This window comes from Podarcis filfolensis, assembly GCF_964270895.1.
Source record: "Podarcis filfolensis genome assembly, chromosome: 3".
In the NCBI taxonomy this organism is placed as follows: domain Eukaryota; kingdom Metazoa; phylum Chordata; class Lepidosauria; order Squamata; family Lacertidae; genus Podarcis; species Podarcis filfolensis.
In genome coordinates, this window is record NC_139606.1 from 122019624 (window position 1) to 122038064 (window position 18441).

Here is an 18441-nt window from a genome sequence, read left to right on the forward strand (position 1 = left end):
TTTCCAATCCTTTCCCTCCCTCTTGCGACCTTCACTGGAGTTTGAAACCTCGCGCGCGCGCGCGCCATCTATTTCCATTGGCTCAGCCGGCTGGGAAGGCTGCCTCGGCATTTCAGGAATGCGGTAGTCATGGCAACGTTCCCCTCTCCCTTCGCGCTTCTCCTGAGCCCGCGCTTCCTGTATTACTCCTATTGCAAGCACAGCCTTGGTCAGCTGATCCATCGACTGCGGGCGGGGCGCGCGGGAAAGCTCGTCCTTCACCGTTGGGGACAACCCCTCCTCAAACAACATTTGAATGGGTTCAGAGTCCAGATCCCACCCGAGCCGGTGGATCAGCATCGCAAAACGCGACCAGTAGTCTCTAACTGATTGGCTCCCCTGCTTGCACCCCATCAATTCCCGTCGAGTCACATTTCGCTCCACTTCACTGGAATACATTGCATCCATCGCTCCAAAAAATTTCCTATGGTCCTTCAAGGCAGCATTTTGCGTCGCCATTAGGGGCCTGATCCATTCCCGGGCCCCATCCTGTAGATGCCCGACAATATAGGCTACCCTTTCCCCATCATCAGCAAAGTCATTATGCTGCAGTTCCAAAGCGTACTCTATTTCCGTTCGGAACGAGTTATAGTCCTGGGGCTTCCCCCCAAACTTGTGCACCAGTCCCGGTACCTTCCTTGCGACAGGGGTGGGTCTGACCTGTGCATCCTGATTCCGCCTTTCGTCTAGCCGCGCCGTCAACAGGGCCACATGCTGTTCCAAATCTCGGTTCCTCTCCACCAGATTTTGCACTCCAGCTGCTTGCTCCGTGGCGCCGGCTCCTCCGGTTTGGCTCATGGTGCTGCCTGCCTGTCGCTGTGCACAAGCAACGTCAGGGACTGACGGATTGCTGTAATGGTTATATGGGGTTGCTCGTGCGTAAGTTGCCGCCACTCCTGGCTAGGTTGCCTGGTTAAACCTTTTCCTGGCTGGACAGCCCTTCACTTCGTGGCTGTTTCAGTCGCTAGCAGAATCCGTCAGTGGGCGTTTCTTGAACTTCTTCCAGCAAAGAAGTTCTTTGACACCAAGTCTACGTCTACTTTCCCTGCGCGGAAGTCTTCTGCACAGGGTGGGTGTGGGTAGCGGAGGACCTGTGCTCTCCCCGCTGGTCTCCGGCGAAGAGTCCTGGAGCCCCCTCTCCGATTCCCCCATCCGCCCCCCTTTATCCCTGGTGTTACGCTGATTTCCTTTCCCAGCTGATGAGTTCCCTCTCTCCCTGCTGGGCCCTTCTCCGGCATCGCTTGGGAGCCTTGCCTCCACTTCTGGCTCCGATGTCAGTTCCCTGACATATAGGTTTTTTTTTTTTTTAAGTAGATAAGTACTCACAATACATAGCCATTTCCCATCTATATTTACATTCAATTGTATAATTTCGTCTTGTCCTTATCTACCTTAAACAAATTGTTTCTTTTGAAAGGAAAAAGAAAAAGAAAAGAAAAGAAAAAAACGACTTCCACTGTTTACCTCACGCGTTTTTAATAATCCGTTCTTCAGAGCCTCTGTTCTTCATATTTTCCCTTTGGGTTTCCTTAATGTCTCACTTTGTATCTTTTTTTATATTACGCACAAGATTATTCTAAACACAACCAGATTTTTGTAGTTGAGCCCTGATTTTGTAAATAATCATTTAAACACTCCCATTGCTTCATAACCATAGTTTTGGATTTTCTCCTTATTATATCTGTCAATTTTGCTAATTCCAGGTACTCGCAAAGTTTCCCCAACCATTCTCTTTTCGTTGGGATGCTTTCCTCTTTCCAGTTACTAGCAATCAAATTTCTTGCCGCTGTTGTCGCGTATAGAAATAAGTTAATTTTCTCTTTGGGGATATCTTTATCTAAGATTCCTAATAAATATGCCTCTGCCTTTTTTTTATGTGATGTCCTTATCAATTTTTTTATTTCGTCATGGATCATGTCCCAAAAGATTTTAATCTTTGGGCATGTCCACCACATGTGATATAATGTACCTTTTGTTCTGTTACATTTCCAACATTTGTCGTTGTTCCTTTTATTTATTTTTGACAATCTGTCAGGGGTTAGCTACCATCTGTGGTGCATTTTTCTGAAATTCTCCCTTAATAAATCACAAGCAGTAAAATTTACATTTTCCTCCCGAAAAGTTTTCCATCTTTCCAGATCTATCTCATATCCCAAATCGTGCTCCCATTTTAACATGTTTTCCCCTTTCGTCTCTTGTTCTAGGGTGGTTTTCATTAATAGTCTATACATTTTTGCAAGTATTTTTTTGATCGCTCTGTACTATTTCCTTTTCTAATTTTGAGGTTTTATTTTCAAATCCCCCCCCTTTTTATGTCTTTTTCATAAGTTGCTTTTAATTGATAATATTGTAACCAATTTATTCTAAATGTTTGTAATTGTTTGTAAGTTTTTAATTTAATATTTTCATCGGCTTCCTCTAATATTTCCTTATATGTTGGCCAAGTCTCTTTTACATTACTCTTTAATGTTGTAGTTGCTTTCACTGGCGAAACCCATTGGGGAGTTTTCTCAATAATTTTTCCTTTTGTTCTTTCCCAGACATCCAATAGAGCCTTTCTTACTATGTGGCTTGTAAATTTTTTGTGTTGTTCTTTTTTATCATAGAATAAGTAGCCGTGCCATCCATATATTTTGTCCCAGCCCTCTAACGTTAGGATTTCATTACCTTTTAATAATATCCATTTTTTTATCCAGCACCAACACGCTGCCTCAAAATACTTCCTTAAATCTATGATTCTATGAATATTACATAGAATTATAGAATTGCAGAGGTCTAATGGTCTTAGTGGACCACAAGCTGAACATGAGTCAACCGTCTGATGGCATCCAGCATGGAATGTGTCCCTCCGTTTTTCAGCATTTTTAGTAGTCTAGCAGTCTCTGCTCTTTTTGCCTTCCCTGGGAGGAAGGTGGAGTGGATGTCTGAAACTCAATGTCAAACTGAAACTCAATCCAGATAAGACTGAGGCAGTTAGTGGGTGGTGCCCTAGACCAGATGGCTGGGAGATGGCCAGCTCTTAAAAAATTTAAATTGGTTTTACATAAAGTTATACACAATAACTGTAACCTTTCCAAAACATAAACAGTAACAAGGTTCTTTCAGACCTTCCCCCACATGGGTTCCAGTTCTAAAGATGTTCTCTTTTCCCTTCCCCCCGCATCTTTTACCATTATCCATCTATTATGTAACCATAGTAACCAAAGTTCAGTTCACATTACAAGTGTCCTTGTATCCCTGCCCATGATTTTAACTGTCTACAGTGGTCTTTCAAGCATACAGTAAAATTATTCCAGTCTTTTAAAAATACTTGTTCTTCCTGGTTTCTGATCTTTCCCCTTAGTCTCGCCATTTCTGCGCATTCCATCAGTTTGGTCTGCCGCTCTTCTTTAGTCGGTACTTCACCTTCTTTCCATCTCTGGGCCAAAAACATTCTGCCGTCGTTGCGTACATAAACAGTCTCTTATTTTCTTTGGTAATGCATCACATATTATAACAGAAAAGCCTCTGGTTTTCTGACAAAGGGTGAGGGGAGAGACTCCATCAGGCAAGGCCTCCTTCCACCTGCCTTGCCCAACCCTCTGCTTCTCAATGTGTATTGTATTGTTTTGTGTACTGTGGCTTGCCGTTATAGTTTAGATATTATTGTAACCGTTGAGTGGATTTCTGTTTAACTTTTATATGTTATCATTATGTTATACTATTCTAAGTAATAGTTGAATGTTGCTATTTTGATGCAGGCTGCCAATTTTAAAGTTATGTATTATTATCACATTTTTCTATTGCATTAGATTGTTAGAAGATGTACATTTTCTGTTTCTTCAGGTTGTAAACCGCCTGGAGTATTGTAAGATAGAAAGACAGTATACAAATTAAAATTGATCATGTTGATGATGACAAAGGTTTTCTTAAACGCTTTCTTCAACTCAGTATATATCATTTCCCAAAACGCTTTTACCACTCCACAGGACCACCACATATGATAAAAGGTTCTATACATTTGAGCTGGTTCTATACATTTTTGCAGGGTTACGTACCAACAGTACATCATTTTCATATAGTTTTCTTTCAACAAACAGCAAGCCGTAAACTTCAAATCCTCATTCCATGACTTTTCCCATGATAAAAATTGTATATTATAACCAAAGTCTCTTGCCCATCACTGATCTAACTTCATCATTTTTAGTATACCATTCTAGGGAGATGGCCTGCTCTTGATGGGGTTACACTTCCTCTGAAGGAGCAGCTTCATAGCTTGGGGGTCCTCCTGGATCCTTTGCTGTCACTCAAGACTCAGGTGGCCTCCGTGGCCCAGAGTGCCTTCCATCAGCTTCGGCTGGTGGCCCAACTACGCCTCTGTCTGGACAGGGATCACCTAACTACTGCTGTTTATGCTCTGGCAACCTCAAGGTTAGCTTACTGCAATGCGTTACACGTTGGGCTGCCTCTGAAGACGGTTCGGAAACTGCAGCTGGTGCAGAATTCAGCGGCCAGGTTGCTCACCGGAGCAAGACGGTTTGAACATATTATACCAATCCTGGTCCGACAGCACTGGCTGCCAATTCAGTGTGCTGGTTTTGACCTATTAAGCCTTAAACAGCTGAGGACCGGAATTCCTCAAGGACCGCCTCTCTCCATATGAACCTACCAGGACCCTGAGATCATCTGAGGCCCTTCTTCATGTCCCTCCTCTCTGAGAGGTCCAGAGGGCGGCAGCACAGGAACGGGGCCTTCTCTGCAGTGGCTCCCCATTTGAAAAATGCTCTCCCCAGGGAAGTTCCCCCAAGCGCCTTTGTTACACACCTTTAGGCACCGGGCAAAAATGTTCCTTTTTAACCAGGCCTTTGGTTGATTTGATTGACATCCTATGCCCTTTTAAAATGTGTTTGGCGGGAGGTTTTATTGCGTGGTTGGTTTTATTTTGTGAATTGCCCTGAAAGCCTGTGGGCATAGGGCGGTATATAAATTTAATAAAGAAGTAAAATGCCTCCTCCCAGGATTGTTTCCCCCTCTGGATAAACAGCTCCTGCTGAAGTTGGAGAGGGGTAGCGAGAGCGGCAGTAGCAGACCCAGCACCCCCCTCTTGCGCCCCAGAGGCGCTTGCTCTAAAGGGGAAGGGGAGGCAGCCCCCCTTTTCCTGCTCACACCAACATGTGGACCTTCCCTTCCCCTATTTGGTGAGGCAAGGACCCCTGGAAGGTCAGGTCCCGGCAAAGGCGACTGGGGTGCAGAGCCCATCTCGCTTCAGGCTGAGGGAGCCCATGTTGGTCCGCAGACAGCTTTAGGCGGCAGGACTGAACCGCTTCTGGTGCAATGGGACACCATGAGAAGTGCCAGAGCGCACAGAAACACCACAGTGGTACCTATTTCTCTACTTGCGCTGGTGTGCTTTCGAACTGCTAGGTTGGCAGGAGCTGGGACAGAGGAAGGGGAGCTCAGTCATGGGGGTTGGAAGCACAGACCTTCCGCTGGGCAGCCCAAGTCTCAGTGGCTTATAGACCACAGAACCCCCTGCGCCCCACGACCTTCCCTTTTTTGGCGGGAAATTCCCTTATTCCAGCGCCATTTCCCTCTGCTATCGCTGATTGTTAGATATCCCATAGACTGTCCCTGGGACAGGGGAAGCTGCTGATCCCTTATTTTCAAATCTGAAAGTTGACAGCTATGGCAGGATCCTGGGCCGGGGGGGGGGGGTCCACTTTGGCGCGATGCACCTTCCTCAGAGCTCTTCTTGCATGGAGCCTCCAGGGCCAGAGCCAGTCTACCTTAGAGGGCAAAAGGCGCTCTCCTCCTGCTTGGGGGTGCCTGGGTGCCACTGTGGGCGCAGGATCCTGGGCCGGATGGGTCCCCTTTGGCGCGATGCACCTTCCTCGGAGCTCTTCCTGCATGGAGCCTCCAGGGCCAGAGCCAGTCTACCTTAGAGGGCAAAAGGCGCTCTCCTCCTGCTTGGGGGTGCCTGGGTGCCACTGTGGGCGCAGGATCCTGGGCCGGATGGGTCCCCCTTGGCGCGATGCACCTTCCTCAGAGCTCTTCCTGCATGGAGCCTCCAGGGGCAGAGCCAGTCTACCTTAGCGGGCCAAAGGCGCTCTCCTCCTGCTTGGGGATGCCTGGGTGCCACTGTGGGCGCAGGATCCTGGGCCGGATGGGTCCCTTTGGCGCGATGCACCTTCCTCAGAGCTCTTCCTGCATGGAGCCTCCAGGGCCAGAGCCAGTCTACCTTAGAGGGCAAAAGGCGCTCTCCTCCTGCTTGGGGGTGCCTGGGTGCCACTGTGGGCGCAGGATCCTGGGCCGGATGGGTCCCTTTGGCGCGATGCACCTTCCTCAGAGCTCTTCCTGCATGGAGCCTCCATGGACAGAGCCAGTCTACCTTAGAGGGCAAAAGGCGCTCTCCTCCTGCTTGGGGGCGCCTGGGTGCCACTGTGGGCGCAGGATCCTGGGCCGGATGGGTCCCTTTGGCGCGATGCACCTTCCTCAGAGCTCTTCCTGAATGGAGCCTCCAGGGGCAGAGCCAGTCTACCTTAGAGGGCAAAAGGCGCTCTCCTCCTGCTTGGGGATGCCTGGGTGCCACTGTGGGCACAGGATCCTGGGCCGGATGGGTCCCTTTGGCGCGATGCACCTTCCTCGGAGCTCTTCCTGCATGGAGCCTCCAGGGCCAGAGCCAGTCTACCTTAGAGGGCCAAAGGCGCTCTCCTCCTGCTTGGGGGCGCCTGGGTGCCACTGTGGGCGCAGGATCCTGGGCCGGATGGGTCCCTTTGGCGCGATGCACCTTCCTCGGAGCTCTTCCTGCATGGAGCCTCCAGGGCCAGAGCCAGTCTACCTTAGAGGGCCAAAGGCGCTCTCCTCCTGCATGGAGCCTCCAGGGGCAGAGCCAGTCTACCTTAGATGGCAAAAGGCGCTCTCCTCCTGCATGGAGCCTCCAGGGCCAGAGCCAGTCTACCTTAGATGGCAAAAGGCGCTCTCCTCCTGCATGGAGCCTCCAGGGGCAGAGCCAGTCTACCTTAGAGGGCAAAAGGCGCTCTCCTCCTGCTAGGGCGTGCCTGGGTGCCACTGTGGGCGCAGGATCCTGGGCCGGATGGGTCCCTTTGGCATGATGCAGCTGCCTCAGGGCTCTTCCTGGTTTCTGAGGAGTCCTGCATGGAGCCTCCATGGACAGAGCCAGTCTACCTTAGAGGGCCAAAGGCGCTCTCCTCCTGCTTGGGGGTGCCTGGGTGCCACTGTGGGCGCAGGATCCTGGGCCGGATGGGTCCCCTTTGGCGCGATGCAGCTGCCTCAGGGCTCTTCCTGGTTTCCGAGGAGTCCTGCATGGAGCCTCCAGGGCCAGAGCCAGTCTACCTTAGAGGGCAAAAGGCGCTCTCCTCCTGCTTGGGGATGCCTGGGTGCCACTGTGGGCGCAGGATCCTGGGCCGGATGGGTCCCTTTGGCGCGATGCACCTTCCTCAGAGCTCTTCCTGCATGGAGCCTCCAGGGGCAGAGCCAGTCTACCTTAGAGGGCAAAAGGCGCTCTCCTCCTGCTTGGGGATGCCTGGGTGCCACTGTGGGCGCAGGATCCTGGGCCGGATGGGTCCCTTTGGCGCGATGCACCTTCCTCAGGGCTCTTCCTGCATGGAGCCTCCAGGGGCAGAGCCAGTCTACCTTAGAGGGCAAAAGGCGCTCTCCTCCTGCATGGAGCCTCCAGGGGCAGAGCCAGTCTACCTTAGAGGGCAAAAGGCGCTCTCCTCCTGCTTGGGGGTGCCTGGGTGCCACTGTGGGCGCAGGATCCTGGGCCGGATGGGTCCCCCTTGGCGCGATGCACCTTCCTCAGAGCTCTTCCTGCATGGAGCCTCCAGGGGCAGAGCCAGTCTACCTTAGCGGGCCAAAGGCGCTCTCCTCCTGCTTGGGGATGCCTGGGTGCCACTGTGGGCGCAGGATCCTGGGCCGGATGGGTCCCTTTGGCGCGATGCACCTTCCTCAGAGCTCTTCCTGCATGGAGCCTCCAGGGCCAGAGCCAGTCTACCTTAGAGGGCAAAAGGCGCTCTCCTCCTGCTTGGGGATGCCTGGGTGCCACTGTGGGCACAGGATCCTGGGCCGGATGGGTCCCTTTGGCGCGATGCACCTTCCTCAGAGCTCTTCCTGCATGGAGCCTCCAGGGGCAGAGCCAGTCTACCTTAGAGGGCCAAAGGCGCTCTCCTCCTGCTTGGGGGTGCCTGGGTGCCACTGTGGGCGCAGGATCCTGGGCCGGATGCGTCCCTTTGGCGCGATGCAGCTGCCTCAGAGCTCTCCCTGGTTTCTGAGGAGTCCTGCATGGAGCCTCCAGGGGCAGAGCCAGTCTACCTTAGAGGGCAAAAGGCGCTCTCCTCCTGCTTGGGGATGCCTGGGTGCCACTGTGGGCGCAGGATCCTGGGCCGGATGGGTCCCTTTGGCGCGATGCACCTTCCTCAGAGCTCTTCCTGCATGGAGCCTCCAGGGCCAGAGCCAGTCTACCTTAGCGGGCAAAAGGCGCTCTCCTCCTGCTTGGGGATGCCTGGGTGCCACTGTGGGCGCAGGATCCTGGGCCGGATGGGTCCCTTTGGCGCGATGCACCTTCCTCAGAGCTCTTCCTGCATGGAGCCTCCAGGGGCAGAGCCAGTCTACCTTAGCGGGCAAAAGGCGCTCTCCTCCTGCTTGGGGATGCCTGGGTGCCACTGTGGGCGCAGGATCCTGGGCCGGATGGGTCCCTTTGGCATGATGCAGCTGCCTCAGAGCTCTTCCTGCATGGAGCCTCCATGGACAGAGCCAGTCTACCTTAGAGGGCAAAAGGCGCTCTCCTCCTGCTTGGGGATGCCTGGGTGCCACTGTGGGCGCAGGATCCTGGGCCGGATGGGTCCCTTTGGCGCGATGCACCTTCCTCAGGGCTCTTCCTGCATGGAGCCTCCAGGGGCAGAGCCAGTCTACCTTAGAGGGCAAAAGGCGCTCTCCTCCTGCATGGAGCCTCCAGGGCCAGAGCCAGTCTACCTTAGAGGGCAAAAGGCGCTCTCCTCCTGCTTGGGGATGCCTGGGTGCCACTGTGGGCGCAGGATCCTGGGCCGGATGGGTCCCTTTGGCGCGATGCACCTTCCTCAGGGCTCTTCCTGCATGGAGCCTCCAGGGCCAGAGCCAGTCTACCTTAGAGGGCAAAAGGCGCTCTCCTCCTGCTTGGGGGTGCCTGGGTGCCACTGTGGGCGCAGGATCCTGGGCCGGATGCGTCCCTTTGGCGCGATGCAGCTGCCTCAGAGCTCTCCCTGGTTTCTGAGGAGTCCTGCATGGAGCCTCCAGGGGCAGAGCCAGTCTACCTTAGAGGGCAAAAGGCGCTCTCCTCCTGCTTGGGGATGCCTGGGTGCCACTGTGGGCGCAGGATCCTGGGCCGGATGAGTCCCTTTGGCGCGATGCACCTTCCTCAGAGCTCTTCCTGCATGGAGCCTCCAGGGGCAGAGCCAGTGTACCTTAGCGGGCAAAAGGCGCTCTCCTCCTGCTTGGGGATGCCTGGGTGCCACTGTGGGCGCAGGATCCTGGGCCGGATGGGTCCCTTTGGCGCGATGCACCTTCCTCACAGCTCTTCCTGCATGGAGCCTCCAGGGGCAGAGCCAGTCTACCTTAGAGGGCAAAAGGCGCTCTCCTCCTGCTTGGGGATGCCTGGGTGCCACTGTGGGCGCAGGATCCTGGGCCGGATGGGTCCCCTTTGGCGCGATGCACCTTCCTCAGAGCTCTTTTTGCATGGAGCCTCCAGGGCCAGAGCCAGTCTACCTTAGAGGGCAAAAGGCGCTCTCCTCCTGCTTGGGGGTGCCTGGGTGCCACTGTGGGCGCAGGATCCTGGGCCGGATGGGTCCCTTTGGCGTGATGCACCTTCCTCAGAGCTCTTCCTGCATGGAGCCTCCAGGGGCAGAGCCAGTCTACCTTAGAGGGCAAAAGGCGCTCTCCTCCTGCTTGGGGGTGCCTGGGTGCCACTGTGGGCGCAGGATCCTGGGCCGGATGGGCCCCTTTGGCGCGATGCACCTTCCTCAGAGCTCTTCCTGCATGGAGCCTCCAGGGGCAGAGCCAGTCTACCTTAGAGGGCAAAAGGCGCTCTCCTCCTGCTTGGGGATGCCTGGGTGCCACTGTGGGCGCAGGATCCTGGGCCGGATGGGCCCCTTTGGCGCGATGCACCTTCCTCAGGGCTATTCCTGCATGGAGCCTCCAGGGCCAGAGCCAGTCTACCTTAGCGGGCCAAAGGCGCTCTCCTCCTGCTTGGGGCGCCTGGGTGCCACTGTGGGCACAGGATCCTGGGCCGGATGGGTCCCTTTGGCGCGATGCACCTTCCTCAGAGCTCTTCCTGCATGGAGCCTCCAGGGGCAGAGCCAGTCTACCTTAGAGGGCCAAAGGCGCTCTCCTCCTGCTTGGGGGTGCCTGGGTGCCACTGTGGGCGCAGGATCCTGGGCCGGATGCGTCCCTTTGGCGCGATGCAGCTGCCTCAGAGCTCTCCCTGGTTTCTGAGGAGTCCTGCATGGAGCCTCCAGGGGCAGAGCCAGTCTACCTTAGAGGGCAAAAGGCGCTCTCCTCCTGCTTGGGGATGCCTGGGTGCCACTGTGGGCGCAGGATCCTGGGCCGGATGGGTCCCTTTGGCGCGATGCACCTTCCTCAGAGCTCTTCCTGCATGGAGCCTCCAGGGCCAGAGCCAGTCTACCTTAGCGGGCAAAAGGCGCTCTCCTCCTGCTTGGGGATGCCTGGGTGCCACTGTGGGCGCAGGATCCTGGGCCGGATGGGTCCCTTTGGCGCGATGCACCTTCCTCAGAGCTCTTCCTGCATGGAGCCTCCAGGGGCAGAGCCAGTCTACCTTAGCGGGCAAAAGGCGCTCTCCTCCTGCTTGGGGATGCCTGGGTGCCACTGTGGGCGCAGGATCCTGGGCCGGATGGGTCCCTTTGGCATGATGCAGCTGCCTCAGAGCTCTTCCTGCATGGAGCCTCCATGGACAGAGCCAGTCTACCTTAGAGGGCAAAAGGCGCTCTCCTCCTGCTTGGGGATGCCTGGGTGCCACTGTGGGCGCAGGATCCTGGGCCGGATGGGTCCCTTTGGCGCGATGCACCTTCCTCAGGGCTCTTCCTGCATGGAGCCTCCAGGGGCAGAGCCAGTCTACCTTAGAGGGCAAAAGGCGCTCTCCTCCTGCATGGAGCCTCCAGGGCCAGAGCCAGTCTACCTTAGAGGGCAAAAGGCGCTCTCCTCCTGCTTGGGGATGCCTGGGTGCCACTGTGGGCGCAGGATCCTGGGCCGGATGGGTCCCTTTGGCGCGATGCACCTTCCTCAGGGCTCTTCCTGCATGGAGCCTCCAGGGCCAGAGCCAGTCTACCTTGGCGGGCCAAAGGCGCTCTCCTCCTGCTTGGGGCGCCTGGGTGCCACTGTGGGCGCAGGATCCTGGGCCGGATGGGTCCCTTTGGCGCGATGCACCTTCCTCAGAGCTCTTCCTGCATGGAGCCTCCATGGACGGAGCCAGTCTACCTTAGATGGCAAAAGGCGCTCTCCTCCTGCATGGAGCCTCCAGGGGCAGAGCCAGTCTACCTTAGAGGGCAAAAGGCGCTCTCCTCCTGCTTGGGGGCGCCTGGGTGCCACTGTGGGCGCAGGATCCTGGGCTGGATGAGTCCCTTTGGCGCGATGCACCTTCCTCAGAGCTCTTCCTGCATGGAGCCTCCAGGGCCAGAGCCAGTCTACCTTAGAGGGCAAAAGGCGCTCTCCTCCTGCTTGGGGATGCCTGGGTGCCAGATTGTTAGACATCCCGTCGACTGTCCCCGGGACAGGGGAGGCTGCTGGTCCCTTGACAGCTCTGGCCCTGCCTGCCTTGAGCCCTGGCCCCAGAGGCCAGAAAGTGCCAGCCCTCCAGGCCCCCCCGCCCTGCCTTCTGCCCTGCCCTCTTTCCCCCTCCGGCTCCCAGGCTCCCCCCAAAGGAGACCAGCTGGGCGCGCCCGGCTAGGCAAGGGTTAAGAGCAGCTGAGCCGCCCTCCTAGAGAGGAGGGGAAATGGCGGAGGCGGGTCTTCCGGAGCCCCTCCCTGGCCCCTCTGGCCTCCTCCGGTGAGTCTCCTCTCTCCCCTCGGGTCCTCTAGGGGGGGCTCCTGCAGGGAGGGGCAGGCAGGGCTTGGCCAAGGGGGGCAGCGAGGGGGTTTCTCCAGCTGGGGGTCCCCAGATGGTCTTGGACTACAACTCCCATCATCCCTGAGCCCTGGCCTGGCTAGCGGGGGGTGATGGGAGTTGTAGTCCAGCCACATCTGGGGACCCCCAGCTGGAGAAAGGCTGGTCCAGATGCTGGACTGAGGACCCCGCGGGTCCCCCCCTTCCAGCTCCGCCATGAAACGGAAAACTGCAGCCCAGACCGAAATCGCTCAGATCTGCCTCCCCCAGACTGACGAGGAAGCCTCTCACTTTTCTTTCCTGTTGGGACTGCCTGCATTCGGGCCTTCAATATTTCACCTTGAAGAAGCTCCCATTTCTTTTAGCATTTCAGAACATAGGATCTCGCCCAGTATCTCCTTAAGCCTTTTAAAATTGGCCACCTTAAAGTGAATTCCTGACTACACTCAGCTTTCGTTTCCCTCTGTCTCAGGAAACCTCAAGAGGACATGATCACTTCCGAGTTTCCCAGTACTTCCACTTTGTTGATCAGTTCCCATCTGTTGGTGAGGACCAGGTCCAAGAGAGATGATCCCCTTCTTGTTTCTTCCGCCTTCTGGGTCATGAAATTGTCAGTGAGGCAATTCCGCAGGGTCTCTTTCCATAGACCAGGGCTAGAGGCTTCCATCTCTTTCTTCTTCCTTTTTTCCTGTTAATGGAAGTTCAGAGTCGGGGCTGTGCTGCAGTCCAGCCCTGGCTCCTAGCAAGACTCAGCCACGCTTGCTCAGGAAACATTTCTCTTCTCCTGACCATGTATCAGTCTGATAACAGAACAATATGTTTGCTTTGTAGGCTTTGCTGGCACCTCTAAATCGGACCATCAGAACTTGGCAAAATGCAAAAGGATTCCTTCCGATCTCTTGGAGGCTTCATGAGAGCCCAGATGGATGAGCAAGACTCAGCTGGCCCTGAAGCGGGAGGAGGCCCTGCCCTCCAAGCTGGGAGCAGTGGGAGATTATGGGAAAACTCAGAGCAGAAGATCCCAGGTGAGGAGGACACCCTCTGCTCAGAGGTGCAGAACCAGCAGTTGACGCAGTCCGGCTCTCAGGAGACCAAAGGACCCCGAGAGGCTTGCGGCCGACTCCACCACCTCAACTGTCGGTGGCTGAAGCCAGAAAGTCATACGAAAGCTCAGGTGCTGGACCTGGTGATCTTGGAGCAGTTCCTGGCTGTCCTTCCGCTGGAGATGGAGAGCTGGGTGAGGGAATGTGGAGCGGAGACCACTTCCCAGGCTGTAGCCCTGGCTGAAGGTTTCCTCCTGAGTCAGGCAGAGGAGAGAAAGCAAGCAGAGCAGCAGGTGAGAGAGACTTTCCTCTGGAAACTCCCAAGGGGCTCCAGGCAAGACAGGGAGCCTTCCAAGACGCTCTCCTAACGGCTCGCCCTCTTTGGAGAAGCAAGGGATGAGATCTGCTCCCCTAAAGTGTTTGCTCCGATCTTTCCTTTTCTAATCCTTCTCCCCATTCTCTGTTTTAAATCCTTGTTACTCTTTCAGGGAAAGGGTCTCTTTGCGGAAATGGGCCTGGATTCCTGTGAGGCAGAAAAGACTCCGTTGGACGCCAGAGGGAGGCCACTGGGTAAGGAGGAACTCGTCTTTCTTCTCATTCTGTGGATCTTGAAAATAATCTTTGGGTTCTGTTCATCATTAGGGGGGGAGGCACTTGGGGCCAAGAGCCCAAAGGAGGGCAGATGTATTTTGAAGAACAAAAATTTGAAATGGGTACAATGTCAAAATGCACTCAACAAGCAAGACCTTTTCCATGGCACATCTATGGCACTTATCTCCAAGTGCCGAACCTCTAGTTATAGGTATGTAGCCGTGTTGGTCTGCCGTAGATGAAACAAAATAAAAAAATCCCTTCCAGTATCACCTTAGAGACCAACTAAGTTTGTTATTGGTATGAGCTTTCATGTGCATGCACACTTCTTCAGTTACACTGAAACAGGCTTCTGAAAGAGACTTCTGTTTCAGTGTATCTGAAGAAGTGAGAGACGCAGGAGCTGATGGCTTGCCATTGACTTTTGTCTTTTGCAGGTGAGAGATGGATGCCCCCCAGACCTCCTCATCCATCTTTTCATGAGAACGGAGGAGAAGCAGCAGCTGTGGAAACAGATCTGGTATGGGGAAAGAGCTTTGTGGGGAAAGAGTCAGAGGAGTGGGGCAGCCAGGGAGCCTCTGGGCCGGAAAGAATTTCTCCTCCTCTTGGCTTCTGTCAAAGCCTCGGTCCTGAACAAAGATGGACAATGCCATTCGAGAAACTCTATGTACTGACAGGAATGAACAGCCATCTCTCCTTAGCTGGGCTTCGGAATGTCACTATTTTTATGATTTATCAGTAGCTGCAGTTATATTTCTATAGTGATCGTTAGATGCCAAAATCTAATCAGGCTTTTAAGCAGTTGAGAAGCCATAGCAAACAGTGGCCAGGATTCACCTCAGCAGCCCCATCAGCTGTACAAGGGGATTCCCCTCCTACCTTTTTTATAAAATAATATTTATTACTTTTAAACCTTACAAAAAGGAGAAAAGAAAAGAAAAGAAAAAAGCAAAAGCAAAAGAAAGAAAAAACAATACAATTCAATATATAAACAATACGCGACACAACATTAACACAAAGATGGACAATGCCATTCAAGAAGGTTTATGTGCTGACAGGAATGGACAGCCATCTCTCCTTAACTGGGCTTCGGAATGTCACTATTTTTATGATTTATCAGTAGCTGCAGCTATATTTCTATATTGATCTAATCAGGCTTCTAAGCAGTTGAGAAGCTTCCAAGAAGTTGAGAAGCCATAACAAACAGTGGCTGGGATTCACCTCAGCAGCCCCATCAGCTGTAGAAGGGGAATCCCCCTCCTCCCCCTCTCTGTGCCCCCATGAGCCCCTTGAAGTTGGCTGTAGGGCAGAGGGAGGGCCCCATCGCCCCCCAAGCATGGCACAGCAGGAGTAGAGAAGGGATCGTTCTGTCTGGCAGACAGGAATACTTCCACAGACAGAATAATTTGAAGAACAGCATGCGGAGTTCCACCCATTCACACAAAGATTAATATCCATCATTAAAATGCACAGTAAAATAAATCAACTGAAATGCTAAAATAAGCATCCAGACCTAAAACGTGCAGCAAAATAATCCCATTAAAACAACACAACAATGAATGGGCAGAAAACAACTGAGCAATGTGTAGTAGATAATCTTTATGCTGTCTCAGAAGAGGACCTTTTTCCTTTTCCTTCAGGGTCCTCTGTGCTTTGAAGATGTCGCTGTGTATTTCACAGAGGAGGAGTGGGCGTTGCTGGATCCTGACCAGAGAGCTCTGCATAAGGAAGTCATGGAGGAGAACCGTGCGACTGTGGACTCTCTCAGTAAGGATTCCTGCTGGACTATAATATATGTTTTGAAATACACACACACACCCCTACCTACACCTGTGAGAATCCTGCAATATTTTGCTGGCGCTCGACAGCATCTGGGATTCTCATTCCCCGCAGCTCACCTTGAATCTACTGTTCTGTCTGCGAATATTCTTGCCCCACATATGCCTTTTTAAACCACGACCAGGCTGGTCTGAGCTGCCCAGACCTTCTTGAATGTAACCTTCCATGTGTTGGCAGGAGTAGCGGCTTCTGTGTGGTTTTCTGTTTTTGCTTCTGTCGCTTTCTGGTTGACCAAAGAGACAACTGGCCTTGCAGATAGATGGAGGAGATTCCATGATTAGGCCAAACAAGATCTTTTCCGGAAAATGCCAGGCTGTTTGAATCTCAGGTTCCCATCAATCTGTGTGTCATTGACAGTCAACAAAGGCAGTGAACCCTGTAGTAAGACCTCAGATCTAACTCCCTTCCGTTCTTCATCTATCACAAACATTCATTAGCAGTCTTCCATAATTTGGGGCTCCATTTCTTACTGAGGCTCTAATCAGTTTCTCTCTTTGTTGCAGGTGCTGATGGATTGGAAATTATGAACAAGGGGAACCGTGACAACATTCACACAGTGGGGAAGTTGTATAAATATTTGGAGTGTGGAGAGAGTTATAGTCTGAGCTCCCATTCTACTTCCCATAAAATATATCCTATTGGGAAAAATCGTTATCGGTACTTGGAAGATGGTAAGACGTTTCGTCAGAAGACACTTCTCACTTTCCCTAAAAGAACTCACAGCAGGGAGAAACCCCATCAGTGTTTGAAATGTGGGAAGAGCTTCAGTCACAGGGCTGTGCTCAAGGCCCATCAAAGAATTCATACAGGAGAGAAACCCTATAAATGCTTGGAATGTGGGAAGAGCTTCAAACTGAAGAGGCATCTCACTTATCATCAAGCAATTCACAGTCGGGAGAGACCATATCAGTGCTTGGAGTGTGGGAAGAGCTTCAGTTGGAAGGACCGTCTCATATACCATCAAAGGATTCATATAGGGGAGAAGCCATATAAATGCTTTGAATGTGGAAGGGGCTTCAGGAAAAGGGTCCATCTTACTTCCCATCAAAGTATTCATACAGGGGAGAAACCATATCAGTGCTTGGAATGTGGGAAGAATTTTAGTCGGAAGGATAACCTTACTTCACATGAAAGAATTCACAGAGGAGAGAAACCATATAAATGCTTTGAATGTGGAAGGGGCTTCGTTAGGGGCTGCCAACTCACTTCCCATCAAACAATTCACACTGGGGAGAAACCATATCAGTGCTTGGAATGTGGGAAGAGCTTTAGTCGCAAAAATAGTCTCACTTCCCATCAAAGAATTCATACAGGGGAGAAGCCATATCAATGCTTGGAATGTGGAAAGAACTTCACTAGCAAGAATAGTTTCACTTCCCATCAAAGAATTCATACAGGGGAGAAACTGTATCAGTGCTTGGAATGTGGAAAGAGCTTCAGTAGGAAGAGAAATCTTACTTCCCATCAAAGAATTCACCGTGAGGAGAGACCATATCAGTGCTTGGAATGTGGAAAGAGCTTCAAATGGAAGAAAAGTCTCACTTTCCATCAAGGAACTCACAGCAGGGAGAATCATGGTATTTGAAGATGGGTCTCCTATGTCCTCTCAATCTCCTCTTTTCTGGGCTAAGCCTACCCAGCTCCTTCTCTCGTTCCTTAAAAGGCTTGGTTTCCAAATGCTTGATTATATTGGTCACCCTTCTCTGCACAGATTCCAACTTCTCAATATCCTCCTTTGATTGTGACATCCAGAACTGAGCACAGGACTCCAGGTGTGGTCTGACCAAGGCAGACGGGAACATAGTATTACTTCCCATGACCTGGACATTAGACGTCTGTTGAGATAGCCTGAGATAGCATTAGCTTATTTTGCTACTGACTCACCTTGTTGACTCACGTTAAGCTTTTGGTGTCCTAAGACCCTTAGATCCTTTTCACATGTGCTGCTGGCAAACGTGGTGTTTTACATAGAATCATAGAATTGTTTTTTTTTTTAACTTTTAATAAATTTTTATTCAATACGCGTTAAAATACATACATAATCACGACAAAAGAAAATACAAAAGAGAAAAACAAATACATCTATCCAAGCAAAAGGAATTAGAGAATATTTTGTCTCTTTTCATATTTACAATTATTTAAACCTCTGTAAAATGCTATTCATGATAACACAGTGAAATGAAATGTAAGATATCAGAATAAAGAAAAAGGGAACAAAAGGAGAATAAAAAAGTAAAAAAAACAGGTCATATATTGTAATGGTTATATGGGGTTGCTCGTGCGTAAGTTGCCGCCACTCCTGGCTAAGGTTGCCTGGTTAAACCTTTTCCTGGCTGGACAGCCCTTCACTTCGTGGCTGTTCAGTCGCTAGCAGAATCCGTCAGTGGGCGTTTCTTGAACTTCTTCCAGCAAAGAAGTTATTTGACGCCAAGTCTACGCCTACTTTCCCTGCGCTTCCGCGCAGGGTGGGTGTGGGTGTGGGTAGCGGAGGACCTGTGCTCTCCCCGCTGGTCTCCGGCGAAGAGTCCTGGAGCCCCCTCTCCGATTCCCCCATCCGCCCCCCTTTATCCCTGGTGTTACGCTGATTTCCTTCCCCAGCTGATGAGTTCCCTCTCTCCCTGCTGGGCCCTTCTCCGGCATCGCTTGGGAGCCTTGCCTCCACTTCTGGCTCCGATGTCAGTTCCCTGACATCCACCTCCCCCCCAGGACCCCCTCCACCCCCGGCCCGACCTTTTTACCCAACTTCGTCCCTTTCCTCGGCCGACGATGCGGGGAATCCCCGGAAGGAGCTGTCGCCATCCTCTGAGGATTCAAACTCCGCTTCCCACCCGCTCTGATCTC

At 52.5% G+C, this 18441-nt stretch overlaps 2 protein-coding genes across 2 annotated transcripts in view; both read left to right on the forward strand.

Annotated features, from left to right (window-relative positions):
* The window catches only part of LOC310758626 (uncharacterized protein), a 40174-nt gene extending 36249 nt beyond the window's left edge, over window positions 1–3925 (forward strand). Inside the window, exon 4 of the mRNA XM_083605398.1 lies at window positions 2908–3925. The gene's annotated coding sequence lies outside the window, so the exon portion shown is untranslated. The remainder of the gene's footprint in view (window positions 1–2907) is intronic.
* Window positions 3926–13006: 9081 nt separating this feature from the next.
* On the forward strand, window positions 13007–17590 carry LOC310758563 (uncharacterized protein). Its single transcript, XM_083605198.1, has 5 exons — window positions 13007–13463; window positions 13659–13740; window positions 14199–14281; window positions 15402–15528; window positions 16104–17590. Exons 1-5 carry the CDS (start codon window positions 13038–13040, stop codon window positions 17183–17185), a joined length of 1800 nt encoding a protein of 599 aa, XP_083461324.1. The 5' UTR covers window positions 13007–13037; the 3' UTR covers window positions 17186–17590.
* The last annotated feature ends 851 nt before the right edge of the window (window positions 17591–18441 follow it).

Excerpts from the sequence above, each read along its gene's own strand:
- LOC310758563 (XM_083605198.1), top strand. The coding sequence starts at position 13,038 with ATGAGAGCCCAGATGGATGAGCAAGACTCAGCTGGCCCTGAAGCGGGA. Across the intron at positions 14,282-15,401 it reads CAGCTGTGGAAACAGATCTG|GGTCCTCTGTGCTTTGAAGA; the intron begins GTATGGGGAAAG and ends CTTTTCCTTCAG. Across the intron at positions 15,529-16,103 it reads TGCGACTGTGGACTCTCTCA|GTGCTGATGGATTGGAAATT; the intron begins GTAAGGATTCCT and ends TCTTTGTTGCAG.